We start from the raw sequence: 21,346 nt of genomic DNA, 5'->3' as shown, positions 1-21,346 counted from the left end.
CAGCTTATTTTCAAAGACAGCAACGTAATCTCCGAAAAAATTGTTCGGATCGGTTAACTATAGCATATAGCTGGCATACAAACAGAATAATCGGAATCTAGTTCTGGTATGGAAAACTTTTGCATTTGACAAGATATATTCACGAAATTTGGTATAGATTATTTTCTAAGGCAACAATATAATCTCCGAAAAAATTGTTCAGATCGGTTAACTATAGCATATAGCTGCCATACAAATTGGACACATTTACTAAAAGTTACTAAAAGAAATACACCTGTGAAGGGTATATAGCTTCGGTGCAGCCGAAGTTAACGTTTTTTTTGTTGTTTTTTTTTTACTTTTGTTTTTACTTTTTTTTAAGTTTAAAATTTTTTTTTTTAATTTTTAAGCACCTTAATGTACATATTTGTTATACATATATTTTTCTTTATGTAAGAGTATGCATAAAAATACTATTGAAGAGGTTATAAAGAACGGACGATTGCCAGCAACAAAAAACATAAAAAACGAATAGTCATAGAAATTACATACATAGTACAAATGTATGTATGTAAGCTTGTGTGAGCGCATATGTGTACTGTAACCTACATAGGACATATGTATGTATGTATATAACTGTCGTTAATTACTTTACATCACCTTTGACGCATTCATTTTAAATGCGACAAATTAATTACATGTGTCTATACATATGTACATACCCACATACTACCTACATACATACATACATACATATATATTTGTAAACAGATAATAAAAAAGGATATCTCATCTATTATACATATACGTTTATTGCCACGTTTTTATTATTTCTATTATATTGATGAGAGTGACTCATGTGCGCAGTTAACCTATTAAGAATGTGCATAAAAACTGTTTATGGGTTCAAAAAGAAATTAGAAAGAAAGAAACATGCATTCTAAGGCTACATTAAGGAACTTCAGACACTTTCTTTGAGAATAGGGGCACAAAAATTATCTTTAAGCAACAATAAATGGCATTTAAAGAAAATTTAGTGGAAGAAGTAAACACTATTAGCAAAATAAAATAAAAATGTAGCCTATCTGTAGGCGCTGTTCAACATAAGGAATAATTTTACGGCATCTGCAGCACAAAAATAATATAAATCTGCCTTTTTTACGAAAAGCATTTAAAATAAAATACAATTAAAGATTATTTAAATGAAATTATGCATTAAATTACTATAAAGGATGGAATTTTGAATTCAAATTTTTTTCAAAAAACTTTTTTCGGTAGAAAAATTATATTAAAAAACTAGTTTCTCAAATAAAGTTTTGAACTAAATCAAAAAATATTGAAATAAAGAAATATTTAGATGAAGGAATTAAAAAAAACTTAAAACATAAAATTTTGCTTTACTAAATAATTTTAAAAAACTTTGTATATAATTTACAGCAAATAATGCCCGCTATTTCTACTAATCTTTATCATATTAACATTATAGCAAGGTTTAAGTATAATTTTTATTTGATTTTGCTATTTTGAAAGAGTGCGCCTAAGAGTATGCAAGCTAGATAAGGCGAAAAACAGTTATTTGAGATAAATGTACAGTAAGAGGGCTTCTTCATCTAGATTACGTACCTTATTCCAACAGCTCAAAGCGTATCTTTTGTATCTAAATGAATATATACACGAACTATTGCCTACATTTAGGCATACCGAAAAAATTTTTAGTACACTATATTTATAAGTCAAAAAATCAGTTTATTTTGTAAAACTTCATAAGTAAAAAGCATATCAAAACGAGATAGTAACCACAAATATGAAACACTAGCTGAAAGTTGAGGTTTAATAGTCACCGATGTACCGAAAATTTACTAAGGAATTGGGAACACATATTGTTACCAAATAGCAAACCGGATTCTTTACCGAAAATAGCTGCTTTTCGCATTATAATGCTCACAGAACTTAAAAGGCGCGCGCTTTCAAATAATTTTCCGTAGATTTGACGCTCAGCGCCTGATTCAGCTAACTCTTATATAAGCTGTATGAACGCGGAAAACTAGAACCTGCATTCTTAGGCTTTTTGACATTTAGCGCTCAATTCAGCTAATATTATTTTTAGCTGAATATGTGCTGGAAGCTAACAGGGGCATTCTTTCAATGTTTTTTGTTTACTTGTCAGAACTTTTTTCTCTGGCATTATAAGCACTCAATTCAGCTATCATTCTTTTAAGCTAATTGGGTGCTAGAAGCGTTATTTCACTTTTTTCTTTGTCAGCACACAGCTGAAAGTAGCAATTTCAAGCTGAATATGTGCTTCTTTCAGTTTTTCTGCTTGTCAGCACCTATTCAGCTGCATAAAATCACAGCTGAATAATGCGATAAGTGCCAATTGCGCGAAAAGCTTACTATGGAGTTGCAACTCGTTGATCAATCAGATATTTTTAGCTTTTAAACTCACTTTAATATCTTCAAAATTCGATATTGGACGTAATACTCGTAGTATTGGTATAAAAAATTCTCCCCACTAATAAATTTTGAATAAAACTTGAGCAAACACTCACCTTTGTTTACTGCAACTCTGGCTTGTATTTGCTAGTAATTGTAAATAACTGCTGCAATCCCCGCTGAGCCAGAGCTGAAGAAAAACTTGATTGATGATTTTGCGAAATGATAAAGATGATATACAAAATAAATGAGATGATAGAGAAGCAGCTTGTGTTTGCTCACTACTTGCATTATAAACGTAAGCACTATAGCATGGAGCTTTAAAAAGCTTCCAGCTTGACTGCGCGAAACACATAAAAAAAATTTTGGCGTTGAGTTCATGAGTTTGATATTCGGCGATCGTAAAACACTAGAACTTATGCTAAGTTACTAATATTAAGTCTTAATTTGAGGTGGTATGTTTTGTAGGATTTGTGAATATTTGTGTCCGATGAGTTTTGCGACTGGATACTAAAAGTATTACACACTAATTTTACAATTATTTCACTTAAAATTACTTTTTTAAGCATTGTGTTTAAATACTTGTTGTTGTATGTGCGAAGAACACTGTTTATAAAAGTAGTTAGCAGTCTTTGGCCAGTTATAAGTAGAACCAGGTCATTGAGGTTATGTATAACTGCTATAATAGTGTCTGCCGGGGTCTTTAGCAGACCTGTGAGTATCTTGACTTCGTTGTATACGATATTGCTTGATTTTTATGGAGTTATTCGGTAAATCACATTCACATTTGAGGTTATGTAGCTTCAATAATTTAATTTTTTCAATACAGTTATCTCACTAAGTTTTCTGCTTCTTGTGTTGCTGCTTTGTTGCTCCAATATATGGCAGTTCATATGTTGTAGGTTATTTAGACCCGACAGCGCTACGTCGCCCTGATTTTTCATCTTTGGAAGTGTGAACAAGTCTTCCAAACTGCTTTTTGACTTTTTTGTACACATTGTATTTGATACTGCTTGATTTGCTGTGACTGTGAAAAATCAGTATATTGAGGTTATGTAGCTTTGAAAATTTTGAACTTTGAATAATTTGTTGGCAGGCAAACTCGGTTACAATTATCTCACTGAGTATTTTAGTTTTTGTGATTATGTTGTGTTATACCATTGTAAGTGTTTGAGGTTATGTAGTTCCAATTGTGCTGCTTTTCGTAGGATTTTAACTATTTTTTTGCCATAAATGTGTAGACACAAGAGTTTTCATCAGCTTGCTGGAGTTTCAAGCATTCGTTGTTTCCGACAAAATACCAATTCTCGCAATAGCAGATAATTGAGGTTATGTAGACTCACAAATTTTTATTTTGGAATCATTTTTGGTACGGAATCGAAGATAAAAATATCCCAGTGAACATTTCTTATTTCTGCGATGATTTTGTGTTGTGTAAACGTGTGTAGCACGGTGATTTGAGGTTATGTACATACGACTGTTTGAATTTAGAATAATTTACTCTGTTTTTCGGCACGGCATTGCAGTTAAAAATATCCCCTGGAACTTTTCTGATTATTGTGCTGATATTATGTTGTGTACATGTGATGATTGGTGATTTGAGGTTATGTAGACACGACAGGTTCGGATTTTGAAGAATTTAAACAATTCTTTGAACCATGCAAGTGTGGATACACCACTTCCAATGACTGAAAATGGTGTTTGGCCTTTCGGAGATCTGCTTTATTGTGCGTACGAACAAAACTCAAATCAGTCCAAAGCTGCCTACCGAGTTAACAACAGTGTTCTTCGTCGATTTTTGCACCTATTTATTTGTGAAAATAATAAAAAATAATTAATTTCTTTAGCAAAACTTAAAATGTAAGAATTACCAGCGCCAAATTGTGTACGCTCTGCGATTTTTGTTATGTCCGACACCATGTTTCGCGCAGATTTTCGACTCACTTAAGCTTAAAATTTTATTTGCATTCCATTTCGTATGAATAAAATATTTACAATACAAGATTTAACAAAAGCACGCATAAACGTGTATACGCGCATGCGCATACGTCACACAACAACCACACAACTACAAATTCGCCTTCATGAAAGGCTTCAAATACTGATGGAATGTTTTATTCACTGGTTCCTTGTTCATGGGATTCTTTTTGACCGACTCAAAGATACGTTCGTAAACGCGGCCATCGGCTGCGCCCAAAGCTGAGTCTAAAACACGATCGTGCACATCGAAGCTATCGACAAGTGCCACAGCATTGGGACGCAAACGCTTAAGGCATTCGGCCAGACGCAGCTCCAATTTGCTGACATCGCCATCGGTTAGGTTAATGAACTGTAAATAGAGGTTAGGATGAACGTAAAATACACTAGTGAGCGTCAATGTGTGAAACTTACGCGTAACAAGTCGCCCATGCGACCCAAACAGGCGTCCAGCAAATATAATTCTAAAATCGTTTGGAACACGGCACCCAACGCGGGTGAAACTTGACGTATGAGCTGATTCAGCCCGCTGTACGCGGTTTGTGCAAGAAAAGCGCGTCCGTGAAGCTGTGTGGTAGGAATTATGATTATTTATTTGCATTTTTTCAGGCTAAATATTTTTAAACTCACATCAGCGGCTTGTGTCAGCTCAATGCCCACCAAATTGGCCGCCGTTTCGGGTTCATGGCCTTGCCGGCGGTGATTCTCCATGCGTTCGTAGGCAATGCGCACCTTGCTGTTGAGAATTTACAGTTAGTATAACCGAATATACTACAAAAAAACATACAAAAAGAAAAACAGCACAAACTTACTTCGCAGCCACGAATTGGAAAGCATGTACAATTTGCTCCAGCGTACAATCGAACGCGCCGAATTCTCTATTCTTTATGTAATCACTAATATATTGCACCGTCGGCACTAACGGTTCACCACTCAGAGCCTGCGCGTACACTTTGACCAGATAGCGCGCTGTCTGCAGCAACATAACGGTATTCTCGCCCTCATATGTGCAAACAGCTGTGGTCATGCCGTATATTGTGGGAAAATTAGAGCAATCCATATAGCCATGTCCACCGCAAGATAAGCGACACACTTCCACCGCCGCCGCGGAGTCTGCGCTTGTAATGGCTTTCAGGCAACAGGACAGCGCATGCATTTCCGGCAAGCGATCCATGTTGCCTTGCTCCAACTCGCCAGTGACATTGTTGAACATGTTCCATATGTGTTCGCCTGTTATTTTGAAGATGATGGCCTTTGCGATTTGCGGAAAGACTTTCAATTGCTGCGTGGTATGCTCGATAATTTGTGGCTCGGGCTTGCTGGCAACGAAAAATTGTGCCGATTAATATAAAACAAGAAAAAAACATTTACTTCGATACAACGAAGCTTTAAAATATAAAAAATTTCATACGTCTCGGAAATATATCCCGTTCAGGGCATAAATACTTATAATAAGCTAAGCTATAAACACTTGCAACTCACTTGGGGTCTATGGGACTTTGACGCCGCACCGCCGAGTAACGCATGGCAATTGTTGAAGCCTTCGCCAATGTTTGCGACAGATCGCGTATGAGCGCCACGCGTACAAACATCATAGTGCCGTAAGTGAGTACGCTATTCTTCGGCGCTACATAAGTACCATCGGGTAAAACTTGTTGATTCTTCATCAGCATATTGTTCAAAGGCACACGCACATTTTTTAAACCCAAATAGCCGTTATTGACCGACTTCATGCCGATTTTAGGCCCAATATCACCAACATCTATGCCCTGCATAGGCATATGTGTTTCCAAATCACGCAGTTGCACAATGAATGGCGCCAGCCCACGAAACACGCCTTTGGTGTAGAGTTGCGCCACGACTATGGCATGGTTGGCAGTGTGCCCCACTAAAATGTTTACATGCAGTTTAAACAATTAACTCTTTAGCACACATGGCATATGGAGTCTGTACTTACTACCACCCGGCCACCATTTGTAGGCGCTAATTGTGGGCGTATTCAAAACGAACTCTTGTGTGGTGGCATCGTATTCGGCACGCGTTTCCAAACCGCGCAAAAACGTGCCGTGACCCAGCTCAGTCTGTGCATATGTACCGAGTATATTGCAATCCCAGGCTTTAGTCAGCCATTCAATTTGTTGTTCCACCGTACCTTGACCCATTATCGTTGGTACGAACATGACAAAGTGCAGCATCATCGGATTGCCCTCCTTAATCAGCGCCGAGCCAAGTGCGCCGCCAAAAAGTGCACTATTACAAATAGAAAAAAAAGTTTAGTATTAAATTTGCGCTCATTTACAAAATCTGTGAACTCACGTATAAGTATCCACGTCGTCTTCGCCATCAGCACGTAGTTCGCGCAACTTTTTCGCAATAATTACGGCTTTGCGTACGCTGTGCTCGTACAGTTCCTTAGGTGACATGTACGAGATGGGGAGCTCATCCTTCAATTCAGGGTCGTCCAGAAACAGTTTCTCTGCAAAATAAAAGAAAAAATTTAATTTGTGTTTAAAAAATATAATATTTGAAGAAGTGCGGTAGAGTTAAACAAAAATTAGTAAGAAGAATTAACTTCGATAGCAACAAGGATACAATACACTTCACACGTGCTTTTCTTACAGCATAAAAGGTTATAAAAAGAGCTTTAGCTTCATTTTGTTTTAGTAGTCCGCAGTTGCTTGAGGAGAAAAGATCGTGTGTAAAATTTGAAATTGACCGCTGAAAAATGTTTGGATGCTACAAACTTAGTGGAAAACTTGGCACGATTACGATTCTTTCGGCGCCGCGATTTTATGGTACGCATGGATAGAGGAGGTCCTCAGGATTAAAAGATGTATACACATATACCGTCCTCAGACTCATAGTTTTCGAGATATTTCACTTTAAAGTTCCACAATTTTATATGCAATTCACTCTTATTTTGTTTTGTTTTGTTTTTCATGACAAATACCGCCGAAAGAATCGTAATATTGCCGAAAACTTCAAATACTCTGTTCACGGTATACTAATATAGGGACAGACTATGGTAGAGTCAGTTTCAAAATAAATACCCACAGATCTTTGACATTAAGTATAATTACATGTCTAGCTGCACGTTGCACTAAGCAATATCTACATTATTTTGTTTTAAACCAACACATACATACAAAAATACATTATTCATATATATGTAGTATGTATGCAGTAGATTTTTACTCACTTTTCATGCACTAAATTACTTTATAGCACTTAATCAATATTGCAATCTAATCGTTTAATACAAATCGCTTGGCTCAACAGTTGCTACAGCTCTAAAGATCAAAATTCTTTTTGCAACAAAAAAAAGTAAGGACACGTCAATTTGCACTTAAAGATTAAAGACTTAAAAGTGATTATAAAAGTATGTACATACATACAAATATTCACAAGTTTACATTTTAATGCACATAACGCACTTAAAACTTGCACAAAAAAATATTATTGCAGTGTTTAAAGTTAGTTTATTTTCACATAATTTGATTTATGTTCCTTAATTTATAATGTTTTAAACATTAAAATATTCAGTTTTTTCGTAACCTAAATAAGCTGTTATTTCTTATAAGCGCTTACAATAATAAAAACTGAGTCACCTTTTTTGTAACGGTTAACATTTCACTCTCCGCTATTCTAAGTACAAAGTTCAAATAACATTAACTTCTGATTAAGTGCACGTTGCTTGTAGCGTTGAATATGAATAAGCTTTGAAATGTATGCATGTTTGTGTATGTACGAAAAGTGAGCAATTAACGTCGAATTTTTTAAATTTTGCAAGCAGAGCAGCTTAACTTGTTTATTCGCAGACTTGTATAACATTTTGAAGATCTAAACACACTTACTGTTACGTATACGCCAAAGTGTACAAAACTGCATGTTTGCATACAACATACATACATACATATGCATGTAGGTATGCGTATGTACTTAAGCTAAACCAGCTGCTTAAGCGGGTCAGCGCGCTAGTCGACGTTTAGACTAGGCAAACACTTCCGACATACAGTATTTGCAAGCAAACAACAAATGCTGATAAGCCAAACAGCAGAAAAAACATATTTACTCACGTATATGTAAACTTATATAAACAGCAAATACAAAGCGTTAGTCATATATTTGCACACGCGAGCATGCTATTTACTTTTTTTTAAGTTTAAGTAACACTCACCTAGTTTCTTTTTTGCCTCATACTTCTCCTTGCCACCTAGCCACCAATAGGTGAATTCTTGCGTGTTAAAAGACGCTTTTTCACGTTCACGTTGCAAATCTGGGTTAACTGCATTGGACGGCATTTTTCTTTTGTTTTCGTTTTTTTTCTGCCACTATTTTTCCACAAACACTCAATTTATAGCGCTGTTTTTAAGCTTACTGCTAATAAAAATCTCCGAACCTTTAACGTTGCTTGCCGCTACAATACTGACTAGCTCCAGTGGCAAGGCACCGCAGTTATTCATTCAATACCAAATATTGTTTTGTTGGTAGCTGCGCTAGGAAAAATAATAATATTTTAGTTAGTATTTGTGTGAGTTTGTGCCCCCAATCAAGAAAGAGCGCACCAATGGCATATTAAATGCTTACGTTAATCGCACTAATTGTAGATTATCGGTTAATGGATGGTGAATCTACAATACATATTTTTTTAATTTATAATCGCATATGATTTTTATTTATTCACTGAACTTTGCACTACGCTTACTTATAAACAATTAAACCTCCCGAATTTATAATCGCATATGATTTTTATTTATTCACTGAACTTTGCACTACGTTTACTCATAAATAATTAAACCTCCCGAAGCCTACAATTCATATGCACGATTCACAAAAGAATGCGTTACCGAAAAATATACAGTTATATATGTGGTAGAAATTTATTACACCGCTAACAATAACAAATAATAAACATACAACTTTGTTGTTTATTAACGGCGCATATAGTATTTTGTTTTTTATTTACTCAGTAAATGAATTTGCTAGAACAGCTGACTTTATCAGCAGCTACCGAGTCAAAACGAGTTCACTTCACCATCTAACCTGAATTCACTACTTACTGCATACAACAAATTTCATGTTTGCTTGATTAGCCAAAGAAATAAATGCAAACTGGTATTAACATTAAAAAAATTAACAAAAATCACTGTAATTAAATATATCGTAATTAACACACACTTCTGTTATGATTGGAAAACTTTTCTTATAAGATTGGCGAATTGGACTAATTTTGCGCTTCTGCGCACTTTTGACAGCTGTCAGAATATACGAAGAAAGCGAAACGAGAAATTGTGCTGCCATCCGATAGATGTCCGCAGATACAGTTGTTTTTTGGTATTTCAGTATTGAAGCATATTATACTGTTTTTTTGTTTAAGAAATGGAAATTTATAATTAATAACAATATTTTTTTTAAATAAGGAAATTTATAAAATTAATTATATTTTATATTCGTAATATCAAGTTGGTTTTCTGTTAAAGATGAATTGTAAAAAGCTCACAGTACTCTAATGCATGTGCAAGCAAACCTAGCTGCGGTTGTTAACTGCTGATTCCGTTTGACAATTATTGCAAGTGTATGGATATTTGAAAAAAAAATGGTGGAAAGTAAAGCGTCAACTTTAGAATCTGATGATTACTTTTTAGAAGGTTAGGGTATCAAAATGGATGTACCTTCACAAATACCTACGACCTAACCTAACTAAATCAAATACTTTACTCAAATACTATTTATTACTCAATATGCATATTTATGTATACATTTCGCGCTTATATACATATACATACATATAAACATATTTGGCAAATAGAAATATAAGTTTTATAATAAATATGTTTTATAGCCAATTATGCTCATCACTCCTTTAAACTTTGCACTGCAATTCTATATTTATATACACGTACCTGAATCGTTCATGTGTGTCATCATGTGTGGCCTCACTTAACCAATTAACTGTTCGAAATTATATCGCTCCACATCCGGCGAAAATTTTCCGTTGAGACTTGATGCCTTCCTGGCTCTTTAACACTAAAATTGTTACTTTCATTTACTTGCAACCATTCCAAAGTAGATTTGTTAATATTTGATTTGTTTGTAATTACACTGATGCACTTATAAAAATTAGCAAATAGACGCTCTGCACTTTACTTGTGCTTCCGACAAAATACTTTTGAAAATGGAGGATCAGCAACCAACGCGCTAATTAAGAGCTTTTTCGCGCTTTTGACAATCAGCCGTCAGAGTAAAGTAAATCGAACATGATTACTACGGCAGGAAGCATAGTTGTGCTGCCACCCGACAGATGTCCGCAATAAAAAAATTTGGTTTTAGGTGTTTTATGTAAAAAATAGTGCTAAATTAATTATTTAAATAGATGAATCAATTAAATTGTTTTAAATAGTAAACAGAAAAGCATAATGTACTTCATATTCGAAGTTTCAAAGTCATTTTCTTAAATTGATTAGTTGTTAAAAGCTCAAACTAATGCATAAACAAACAAACCTTGCTGAGTTTCTTAACAGCTGATTGCGGTTGACAATTTCCTTTTTTGATATTTAAATTTGCATTAAAATTGCAAAAATAAAAAGTGGTTGGAATATTTTATTTTATAAAGTTAAAGGATGCAAAATGCAAATGTTTCTCAAGAGCTAAATGTGTTTCTGAGTTAGTGCAAAAGCCTAAAAACGTACATCAATATTTTTGGGAGAAGACTGCTGAGTTTATGCTGTTTCGCCGGATATATAACTGGGACTTTCCGGTTGATTTGGTCAAACTCGTGTGGGTACGAAATCAAGATATCCGCTTGCTAATACTACAACAAATATATGTAGCTATTGTTACAGCTAAATTTTGTTTACACCTAAGAGCCTAACATCAGGAACAAAAATTATAAAATGTCTTGTAGGTAAAGTATTCTACCAATTTTAATAAAACATGTGTTTAGGCACAATATTTACTGCTGACCACTGGCTGGCGTCATATTTATAAAAGTTTGTGAGTAACTGCAAGTTCCTGAGAAATATTTATAAGCTTCCATGTCTGCATGTACGTAAATCCTATATTTGTTGTTTAATTTAGATCATTTATTTTTACTATTGCAATTTTTCATTTTTATTCCAAGTCGTACATTAATCATAGCTTTGTGGTGATTAAGTAGACAGACAACAATCAAGATAAAAATAACGAGAAAATAAAAACGTTTACCTATCAGCCATCTATATGTACGTATATGTAAGAGTGTATGCTAGCTCGCAGGCACAAAGTCACACAGATTGCAACGTTCATTCGGGACACGAGAGATGAGTTCGACGCTTTGATTAACAGGAGCAAATGAAAAATGCTCGCAATAAGAACAATTGACGTACAACAACAAAAGCTATAATTACAAAACAACGTGGTTGCATGTCAATTTATCTAAAGCACTATATGCTTAAGCGCCTCAGTGGTCACCACTCAGATTATACATACATATATTCACTATATACTGTAACACAAGCGCACGTATGCCATTAAGACTCACAGAAAAATGCGTTCGACGCTAAGCGTCATCCCCGTGTTGGAGCTCACGGAGAATTGCATGTTTCAGCCAGTATGTTTCACTACTTATGACGAATATATGTACATTTTGTGTGTAATCAAGTCCAACGGCGCACTTACTAATTTACACATACAAATAAAACATTACAGCGATATATACGCATACATACATACATATGTACATATAAGGTAGTGTCTCACACAAATTCCTCGCAAGAATTCAGAAATGTGAATTGAAATTGCAATCTGGTACTTCCACTTCATTAGTGGGACTTAACGACTGAGCAATGACCAATAGCCCCTAGTTGCCGCGGACGTCCTGTCCTTCAGTGCAAAACAGCAATAACACATAACTCACACCTCGTTAAATGGCGGGCAGGCAAATATTGAAGCAATTCACCACTCACCCCCTACCAACAACAACGGATAGTGTGATGTTCTCATGACGAACGCTAATCTTCCAGACACGTGAGACGGTATGTAGGGGCGTTAGATTGCAATGGAACAATTGGCACTGTGTAACGAAATTGGTAAAAAAAATTGGAGAAAAAATTTTAATTAAAAAAAAAATTTTAATTTTAAACAAAAATGAATTCAAAACGAAATTTAAAATATCATTTAAAAAAAATAATAAAAATTCAAAATGAGATATGGTGAATTTAAACGCTGTGAGATGGAATAAATTTAAAGAAGTGAAATTCACATGAAAATAGAAAAGTTAAATGAAAGTCGTGAGAGCCCGCCGAACGGCTCAGTTTATGAACACTCGGCGTTAAGAAATCGTGACTTTCAACTGTTTCGTCTTCTATTACTAGTGCCGAGTAGGCGAAAAAGTGTTTGAAAAAAATGTCTAGCCCACAACAATAACAAATGAAGCCAAAAAATAATTAGTTAGTATTTTACTGGCTACAGCAACAACAAATGCCTCGCAAAACGCTCAGTCGTTTCAGTTGGCGCAACCATGTTCTTTCTTGCGAGTATGGAGCTATGAGCTTTCTCAATTAAGTTGCATTACACATAATATATATTTTTACTATTAATTTCCGCAATACGCATCACTGTGTCATCAACGCTTTGTTCTTATGTACGCCTCTTGATAGGTTCGTTCGTGCGTCTAACGGACGCCTAATTAACTTTATGGACCATCATAGTCTTTGTATTAGTAGCGGTAACAGCGACGCGGCAGCGAGCAACGGCACTACTACTGCCCCTACACATAAACATACATGTGTACATATGTATATCCACCTTAAAGTCACCACTCGCCGCTAAAAAAACGCCGAAACCTACTTCTTCAACTGCTGTCCGTGCAACCTTCAGGGATTAAAGTGTTTGCAATGCTTCGTCGAACAAACGATTCATGGCAGCTGACAGCGTATAACGGTGCGCTGCGCAGCGCTGCGCTACGCCACTTTACAAGCAACCCCTCCGGTAATCGTCACACTGCCACCAGTCAACCCAAGTGGGCTGTAAATTGAGGCGACACGCGTCGCAGCAAATGTCAATTGTCTTCTAAAATAATGTCGCTTTGTGTGTGGGTGTGTGTGAATGAGTACAAACGCGCCTGTGTATGTATGCGTACAAGTTGCCGCTTGCGCCTTGTAGGTGTTGGTGAGTGGCGGTCAGCGCTATAGAGTTGCTTCATCGCTTCATTGAGTTGCGTTTTGTTTTGTGCGGTGCGCCAACGGCAGCGGTTGTCCCCATAACAACGTGCGCGCGAAAAAGTGAAAAACAAGCGAAATAAACATATTTGAAATTTATCAAATTAAGGGAAAGTCCAATGAAAAAAGTTCTACGCTTGTGTTGAAACGTGCATTGCGTGTAGTAACGGCTGTTTTGATGTAAGGCATTCAAGCTTATTAAATACCGCACGCGAAACGCGCTTGTTGTTGTGGCCGGACATTGCTAAATGTTTTCTTTATAGATTTCTTTGTACAAGTGCAAGAAGGAAACGTGTGAAAATTAACTTTTATAAAGTTATATAAAGAAAATTCATAAGAGAAATTGAAAAGTGTGTAAAAGGTGAGCTCTTCAAACTCAATATTTGAGAAAGAAAATATTTAAGTCACACCGGTTTTGTGTTGTGTATAGCTTTTAGAAACGTTTTCTGATCCTCACAATAAAGAGATAATGAAAACTGAGTCTATAACTCCAAAGAGTTCGTAGTGCAAGCCAAAGACTTATCTCAAGTAATCCAGATTGTAGATGAGATAGTAAGTCTTTGGATAACACCGCCTTTGAAAACGACTTCAAGTCCTTCGTTCTACGGTGCATTAGGAACTCGTTTTACGCAGCTTCGTGCCCTTGAATCTTACAACCAATTCGTCTAGTTAGAGTTCACATTTCTTGCAGCTCTTCTTCAAATATTCCAGTTGCAGATCTCTAATTTCATCAATTTGTGGAAAATTTCGCAATAAAACTCAATTTCTTCTACTTCTGACTACTTAAAATTTCGCATTAAAGCTCGTCTTGCATTGAACTTACTCGCGCGATTTCTCAGCAGCGATCTGCTCCAAGTTGACTCGGCATTATAGGAACTTATGAGTGCTTTTGGTCTCTTAAAGTTTCAAAATTGTAGGACTAAACTTTAAATAAGCCGAGAAACCCATCAATATCTGCGACTGCTCAGTTTTGGAAAGCTGATTGAGTTATGGAGAGCTTACATGGTAATCCTCTCACTAGCTCCAAGTTAAGTGGTTCCAAATAGACTGAATGAACCGACAGCCGGACTTTAATGAGGCCTATAGAAAAAGAATTTACTTTAAGAAGTGAATATTATAGACCACTTCAAGGTTTACGACAATAGCTACAATGGACGCTTAACCGCCAACCGGATTTTCATGCGACTTATGGAGAAGAAACTCACATAAAGTTCATAACCGTGTATTAAGGTATTTGTGAGACTTTAATTACAGATCATTTCGACGGCAACAGCTCCACTGGCCGGTCCAGGATTTGTTTAGTTTTTATGCGGAGCACTCGGACCACAGATGACACTTCAATTATTGTACCCAATTCCAATTTCAGAGACCACTTTGTTGCTCTCATCGTCCGCAGTTTTCATGAGTTCCTATATTGTTATTACATAGTCGGCTCTTTAAAAGTCGTAGTTATCAAGTTAAGTGCAACAAGTGTTCAAGAAAATGTTCACAAGCTTCGTGTTAGGCTTCCAAAAAACTCATTCGTGGAGTTGGCTGACTCTGAACTTGTGAATAGTTTTCAGGAGACCACGAAATTAGATTATCTAAAATCTTCGAACTTAATCATACGCTGAATATAGCTTAAACTACGATTGCTTTTCGACCTACCTGCCGTTTGTGGTTTCGTTAAATGGCATATAAATTCTTCAAATTAAAGTGTATTGCGATTTGTGCAAGTGCCTGCGAGTCAACTAAGCTGAACATAAAGCGAGTAGTATTTTTAGCAATCAACCCCGCAACCGGCACCTACTAACCAACTACAAACCCACAAAAGTACCGCATGCCTCCCACTCCGCTCGCTCGGTCACTTGACAAACACATTAAACGTTCGTCGCTTGAATGCGCAGTGACATTTACGGACGCAACACAAAAACGGAACCCGATGTTCCATCATTATCAACAATGATGGAAGTGCCATCAATGCGACCAAGCGATTTGTAAGTCAATGAGTGGCATGCGAAGGACGCGGAGCAGGAAATGAAACCATTAATAGTGATAGTGAAGGTGTCTGTTGGCGATATGCTTTGTCGTATTGTGTGTGGACTAGAATTTTCTCACTAAATTGGACACAACAAGACGGATGAAATGTGCCGGTAGCGGTGGGGTAGAGTAGAGGGTGCCGGTTAGAGCGGAATGCCACAAAGTAATTGTTTGGGTTTGGGAAAATAGACATAAACATCTATGTATATACATATATATATATATATATATTTATAACGGGACATGAGCACCGGAAATCACTTAGCACCTAATGTGGCCACAAGCATTCCAGTCGATAAACTTTGCGGCGTCCTTTTGTTTCGGTTGATGATACATAACGGTTTATTATTATGATTACCATTTATTTTGAGGGCGACACATTAAAATGCTGCACAAGTTGCGAAATCACTCAGCCGCACTGTACAGTTAATATACGCGTGTGTAGGTGAAAGGCAGCTTTACCTGTCACGTGCGTGGGTTAGGGACATTTGCGGCCTTGACTGCCAAGGCTAACAGTTTAACTTGGGGCTGCGAGTCGGCCAGTTGACATTTATGCATAAGAATAACGGCGGAACTTTCGACGAAAGTACGAGGCTTTGCAACTTCCGTTATACATTCGTTAAAACTCTTAAACTAACGGCACAATTTCTACTTCTCTTTGCAGCAATATGGCTCGCGTAATACTCGCAACTACAACGCGTACGAACTCCATAATCTTTACCGCGCTGATAATCGCCTTTCTACAGCTCGCCGTCTTCACTAGAGTAGGTGTCGCGTTTATCCCTACGGTCGCACCGGCACCTGCGGCCACAGGGGCACAACTCTCGAGTAGTATTCCGCAAACCGAAACTAATGCCAATACCATTGCATCCTCGGCCGTGCTTGAGCATGGTGTGTCCACAACTAGTACGCCACTACAGACGCCTGCCGTCTCCACCAGCGAACCCGTGGTTGGCGCCGAAACTGCTTTAGAATCTGTTAGCACAGCTGCATCGCTCACGTCCACCACTGCAAGCACTACAACCACTACTGCTACCACTGCGCCTGAACATGATATTATCGGTTCGCCTGGTCCGGACAAGCGTGAACAAGAAGCCATCTTGAAGGCGTTGGATTGGTTGAAGGAAAAACGTGCTGCTGATTATGGTTGGGGCAATGACACGCATGTCGTTATTTTGGCTAAGGAGTTGTCCGGCGCACGCGATCCCACTGACGCCGATGGCCACTTGCAGATCATACAAGAGCTGGAGGACACATTGTCCGTGAAGGAGATGGAAATTGAAATATTGGCCATGTTGGATCGTCATCATACGCTGCCGAAACCGCTGAATCTGGAGAAACTGGCGCGTTACGTGCTGGCACTCGGTTCGCTGTGTAAGGATCCGAAACATTTTCATGGCCACGACTTAGTCGCCACGCTTCAGCATCATGAACCGGCGCAAGATAATGAGTTCGCCTTAGCCACGCTGTCGGCGTGTAGTGCGGCTGCGCATGTGCGCAAGCGCCAAATACGCCGACTGCTGGATATAGCGAGCGGCGTAACGGATCAGGGTGTGGACACCATTGCCATGGTTATATTGGCGCTGCGCTGCATTGTGACCGATCATCGGCATCGCCATCTACAGCACTTTGTACGACGGCCTGCCAGAGGATTGGCCAGTTTGCAGGATCCACGCGGCGGCTTCGGTTCACTGCGCAGCACTGCATTGGCTATGCAGGCATTGCAAGATCTCGAGCACGATCCCGCCGGCTCTTGGAACCGTACCGCCGCATCAAAGTGGATATTGAGTCGGCAACGTGAGGACGGCGGTTGGACTGAAGAGCCATTGCACGATGGACAGGACCCCGGCATCGGCGTAGGTTTGACCGCGGACATTATACTGGCGTTGGGTTGGAAGGGACTGGGCGCAGTGCGTGCACTACAGTGCGATCACGTGATACGCGAGAACAGTGATCCAACTTCAGGTAAGTTAGCAAGATTTCATAACGCTTTAAAGCTTAATATTAAATACACTCCCCAAAAAAACACATGAATGTACCAAAACCGAAAAAAATCACACAATTAAACTCAAACTAAACACAACAACAAAAATAAACGAAACAAAACAATTGAAAAAATTCGCAAAAACCACAAAACTCAATTAGAAAATGGCGAACCAAAACTAGCTGTACCCTATGGACTTACATCATCGGCCGAGGAGTCGGACTCGAAGAATGTCTCCTACACATACACACTGTGGGTGGGTTCGAATGTGACGGAAACGTTCTCGCTCTCGCTGGTCTCTCCAAAGAACACCAGTTTCTTCAAGGCCATGACACAGGCTGCCGATTTGGATCCACGGTAACTCCCTCACCAAATATTTATGTTTCTAAGTGTTTTAACTTTGTTATAATTTTCTGCAGATTTGCTTTCGAGGCGCGTGAATGGCCAAACGGACATTATGTACACACACTAGCCGGCAAAAAGGAGGAGCCCAGGGGGTAAGCTTCTGAGCAGTTTTATTTTTAAAGTCTCTTTACGTAATCATGTTTCTTTCGACCAGGTACAACTACTGGCTGCTGTATCGTTTGCCTGAGTTACCAGATCCTAATAATACACCAGGCAATCAGCTGATTGCACCAGTCGGTAAGTAAAAGCCCTATAATTAGAAGTATTTTGCGCAGGTTTGGATTCGGACCTGGAAGAACGAGATTATTATGAAAGCTCTTTCCATTTGTCCTAAGTCAATCAGCAAAAATTTAGAACCCTAGCTTTGAAAATCAAAAAATCGCCGTCGAGTCTCAACTCGTCTTTATTCGAGGTTTTTAAAACTCCGAACTTAAGTATGATAACCCTCCGAGCTCTGTCTGCTAGACATAGTTTCTTAAAAGAACGCTCGGGATCAAAGTTGAGTTCGAATGAAATTTTATAAAAAAAGAGAAAGACCTCCACTTCGTTGGAAAGACCAGGTGGAGAAGAACCTGGCTGCACTTGGAAGCTCCAAACAGCGAAAAGAAAAAGCGACTGATGTGCTGTTGTAAACTCGGCTATAACCACGTAAGCGGTGTCTATGCCAATAAAGGAGAAGAAGAAACTCTCTTGCGATCCAGAGTTGTCCCTTCCGGTTAACATCTGGATTCCCTTTCTTTCTTTTTAAGGATATTGTAACCATAAACATAATGTCCAGCTTGCTCTTGAGTTCTCTCGTTTCTCTTCGCGACCACGAAATTTTTTCCTTTTCCTGTTTTTCAGCAAACCTAATTTCTGAGTTGATTTCATCGAACCTGCAGAAACTTGCTGCCTTCCAAGGCCTTTAATTTTATATTCCACCACAAGTATAGTTAACATTGAACGTGATGTCCTCGGAGAGAACATTAGACATTATTCTGGGGACTATCAGAATATCAGGACCACCACATGTTGTCATTAGAGACGAACTTCCAAGAATGATTTCAAACCTTTGTTTCGGCTTGACCAACCAGACCTTTTGGCGAACCAGGAGACATAGCCGAGACTGATATTAGCTGCCTAGAATAGACATCTAAGATAGGCTCAAAGCGCTTTTTCGATTTATGAAGTTCTTATGATTAATTATAACTGTTTTTGTTTTCTTCGCTTGCAGGCGTCGACGAGCTTATGGTCGAGGATGGTGAGCATTACTTATACTGGTATAAAAAGCTCTAAGCTCTCTCAGCGTATGACACAAGCAGCAATAGAAGTAAAAATTAAGCGAAAGTAGTGGGTGGAAGAGTAAGAACAAACAAACTACATATACATATATATTAAATAATAAAACTAATATATACATACATACATACAATATACTGCTATGAATAACAGGAGGCCATAAATAATAAAGTAAATGCGAATACAAATATACACAACAAATATATACATGCATACAACTACATTAACGGTAAATACAGTGTAAGAGTATAAACTAAAAATTTAGAAAATGAAATCTGAAAAAAGTAAAAAAGTAAAAAAGTAAAAAACGGAAAAACTACAACCAAAAGCGAATTAATCAAACAAAAGTTCCGCGCTTTAGCCAAGACAAGGGCAAAATTCAGTTATAAATATTAAAAAAAATAAGAAATTAAAAAATATTTAAACAAAATAAATATTTTTCGAAATGTGAAATTGATAAATACAAAGAAATGCTAATTATAATTGAATAAATATAAAAGGAAGCAGCAGAAAAGCATTGACAAAGCAAGAAAAAAAAAACAAAATTAACAATAAAAAAGAAAGGCGAAAAAATGCTATTAATAAAGCAAAAAAGCGAAATATTGATAAACGTGATAAGGCATGTGAAGGATAACAATAAAAGCAGGTGAACAAAGGTCACCAATACATGCACATATTGCCACACAGACAGCCAGTTTGGGAAAGGCACATGCATACATACATAAATCACACATAATAACATAATGTATAAGCATACACACACCGCTATAAAGACACACACAACCATACATACACATATATCTATACACATACAGTACATGCGCACCCATACAAGAGGAGGGAATTAATTAATATTAAAAATAGCTGTAGGCAGCATCGAACGTCCATGTTAACTAAATCGTGTCGTCTACATACACATAAACAAACATACATAAATATGTACATGTAGCATAATGAAGCTTATATTGTAATAATGCATTAAATATATACACATGCAGGCAGTTAGAAAAAGTATATGTGAATACAAGTGAGTTGGAAAATGATGAAATATACACACAGGCATACATACATACATACATACATATGTACATATGTGCATATATGTATAAGAAATTATTTTGCTTGAAAAAAAAATATTCTTAATTCGAACCAAATATAATGTTATGTAAATATAATTTCCAAAAAAAATCGAAAACAAATTTTGTTTTCATTTTTTTTAATTTAATTACTATTTTTAATTTTTTTTTTAAATTAACTACTATTTTTAATTTTTTTTCCAAAAAATTACTTTAATATTTTATTAGCTTTGATTCAAAATTTTTTAATTAAATTTACAAAAAAATTAAAGTTTTGAAAATAAAAAAATATTTAAAAGAAAAAAATTTGTTATAAAAAAACTAAAATTATTAATTCATTCAAAAAAAATTTTAATATACATAGTTTCCAAAAAGCCCAAAAAGTTCTGGTTTTCAATTAAAAATTTTTGTTTCTATATATTAATTAATTTTTTTATTAACAATTCCGATTTTATATTTTTAAAAAAGCTGAAATAATTAATTTATATAAATATTAACATTTTTTTATTAAATAAAAAAAAATTTTAAAATTTTGGTTTATGGTAATAAAAAAATATTTGGAAGAAAAAAATATGAAAAAACTGAAATGATTGAGAATTTTTTAGTTATTTTTTATTTGATTTATATTTTTTTTATAAAATAATTAAAATTAAATTTATCAAAAAACTTTTTCGAAAAAGTTTTTGTTACGAATTTTTTAATTGTTTTTTTTTTTTGTTTGCTTTATAATTTTCTTTAGAAAATACTTTAAAAAATGAGCAATATTCTTCACCAATACAAAAGTTTTCTTCTTATTTTTTATTTTGAATTATATTAAACACAGCATCATTCAAACATACACGTAGAAAAAAATAAAAACTATAAAAAATCATATAAAAGATACAAAAAAGCATTTTATTGAAAAAAAAAACTTTAAGTTATTCGAAAATAAATGAAATTACTTATTAAAAAATATTTCAAAAATAATAAAAATATGCTTTAAAAAAAATATTTAAAAT

The 21,346-nt window shown here is 36.3% G+C and overlaps 2 protein-coding genes across 7 annotated transcripts in view; one reads left to right on the top strand and one right to left on the bottom strand.

Annotated features, from left to right (window-relative positions):
• The window catches only part of LOC126760405 (uncharacterized protein CG3556), a 39,841-nt gene extending 19,914 nt beyond the window's left edge, over nt 1–19,927 (top strand). Inside the window, exons 1-7 of one of the 2 annotated variants that reach the window (XM_050476003.1) lie at nt 13,593–13,766; nt 13,850–13,947; nt 16,270–17,570; nt 17,751–17,946; nt 18,009–18,086; nt 18,149–18,231; nt 19,208–19,927. In XM_050476003.1, coding sequence (XP_050331960.1) covers nt 16,274–17,570; nt 17,751–17,946; nt 18,009–18,086; nt 18,149–18,231; nt 19,208–19,269 — 1,716 coding nt within the window. In that variant the 5' untranslated portion in view covers nt 13,593–13,766; nt 13,850–13,947; nt 16,270–16,273 and the 3' untranslated portion in view covers nt 19,270–19,927. Of the gene's footprint in view, nt 1–13,592; nt 13,767–13,849; nt 13,948–16,269; nt 17,571–17,750; nt 17,947–18,008; nt 18,087–18,148; nt 18,232–19,207 lie in introns of those variants that run through there. The other variant, XM_050476004.1, reaches the window with a different exon arrangement.
• Nucleotides 4,345–9,420, bottom strand: LOC126760404 (probable peroxisomal acyl-coenzyme A oxidase 1). Of its 5 annotated transcripts, none has more exons than XM_050476000.1 (9): nt 9,356–9,420; nt 8,567–8,880; nt 6,706–6,865; nt 6,347–6,639; nt 5,872–6,277; nt 5,202–5,708; nt 5,020–5,125; nt 4,804–4,956; nt 4,345–4,741 (listed from the first exon to the last, which is right to left on the bottom strand). In XM_050476000.1, the coding sequence occupies exons 2-9, from the start codon at nt 8,688–8,690 to the stop codon at nt 4,481–4,483; spliced, it is 2,010 nt and encodes a 669-aa protein (XP_050331957.1). In that variant the 5' UTR covers nt 8,691–8,880; nt 9,356–9,420; the 3' UTR covers nt 4,345–4,480. The 5 variants fall into 5 exon arrangements, with proteins under 5 accessions (XP_050331957.1, XP_050331958.1, XP_050331955.1 ...); XM_050476001.1 differs by having other exon boundaries at nt 8,567–8,885; nt 9,356–9,371; XM_050475998.1 differs by lacking the exon at nt 9,356–9,420 and adding an exon at nt 9,095–9,293.
• Nucleotides 19,928–21,346: the final 1,419 nt, after the last annotated feature.

The sequence above is a fragment of the Bactrocera neohumeralis genome, chromosome 5, assembly GCF_024586455.1.
Source record: "Bactrocera neohumeralis isolate Rockhampton chromosome 5, APGP_CSIRO_Bneo_wtdbg2-racon-allhic-juicebox.fasta_v2, whole genome shotgun sequence".
Classification (NCBI taxonomy): Eukaryota; Metazoa; Arthropoda; class Insecta; order Diptera; family Tephritidae; genus Bactrocera; species Bactrocera neohumeralis.
The sequence above is the reverse complement of the archived record's forward strand: the minus strand, read 5'-3'. Positions and strand labels throughout refer to the sequence as shown.

Coding starts and splice junctions, on each gene's coding strand:
- LOC126760404 (XM_050476000.1), bottom strand. CDS start 8,690: ATGCCGTCCAATGCAGTTAACCCAGATTTGCAACGTGAACGTGAAAAA. Junction 6,640..6,705: donor GACGACGTGGATACTTATAC/GTGAGTTCACAG, acceptor TATTTGTAATAG/TGCACTTTTTGGCGGCGCAC. Junction 4,957..5,019: donor AGCTGACACAAGCCGCTGAT/GTGAGTTTAAAA, acceptor CCTACCACACAG/CTTCACGGACGCGCTTTTCT.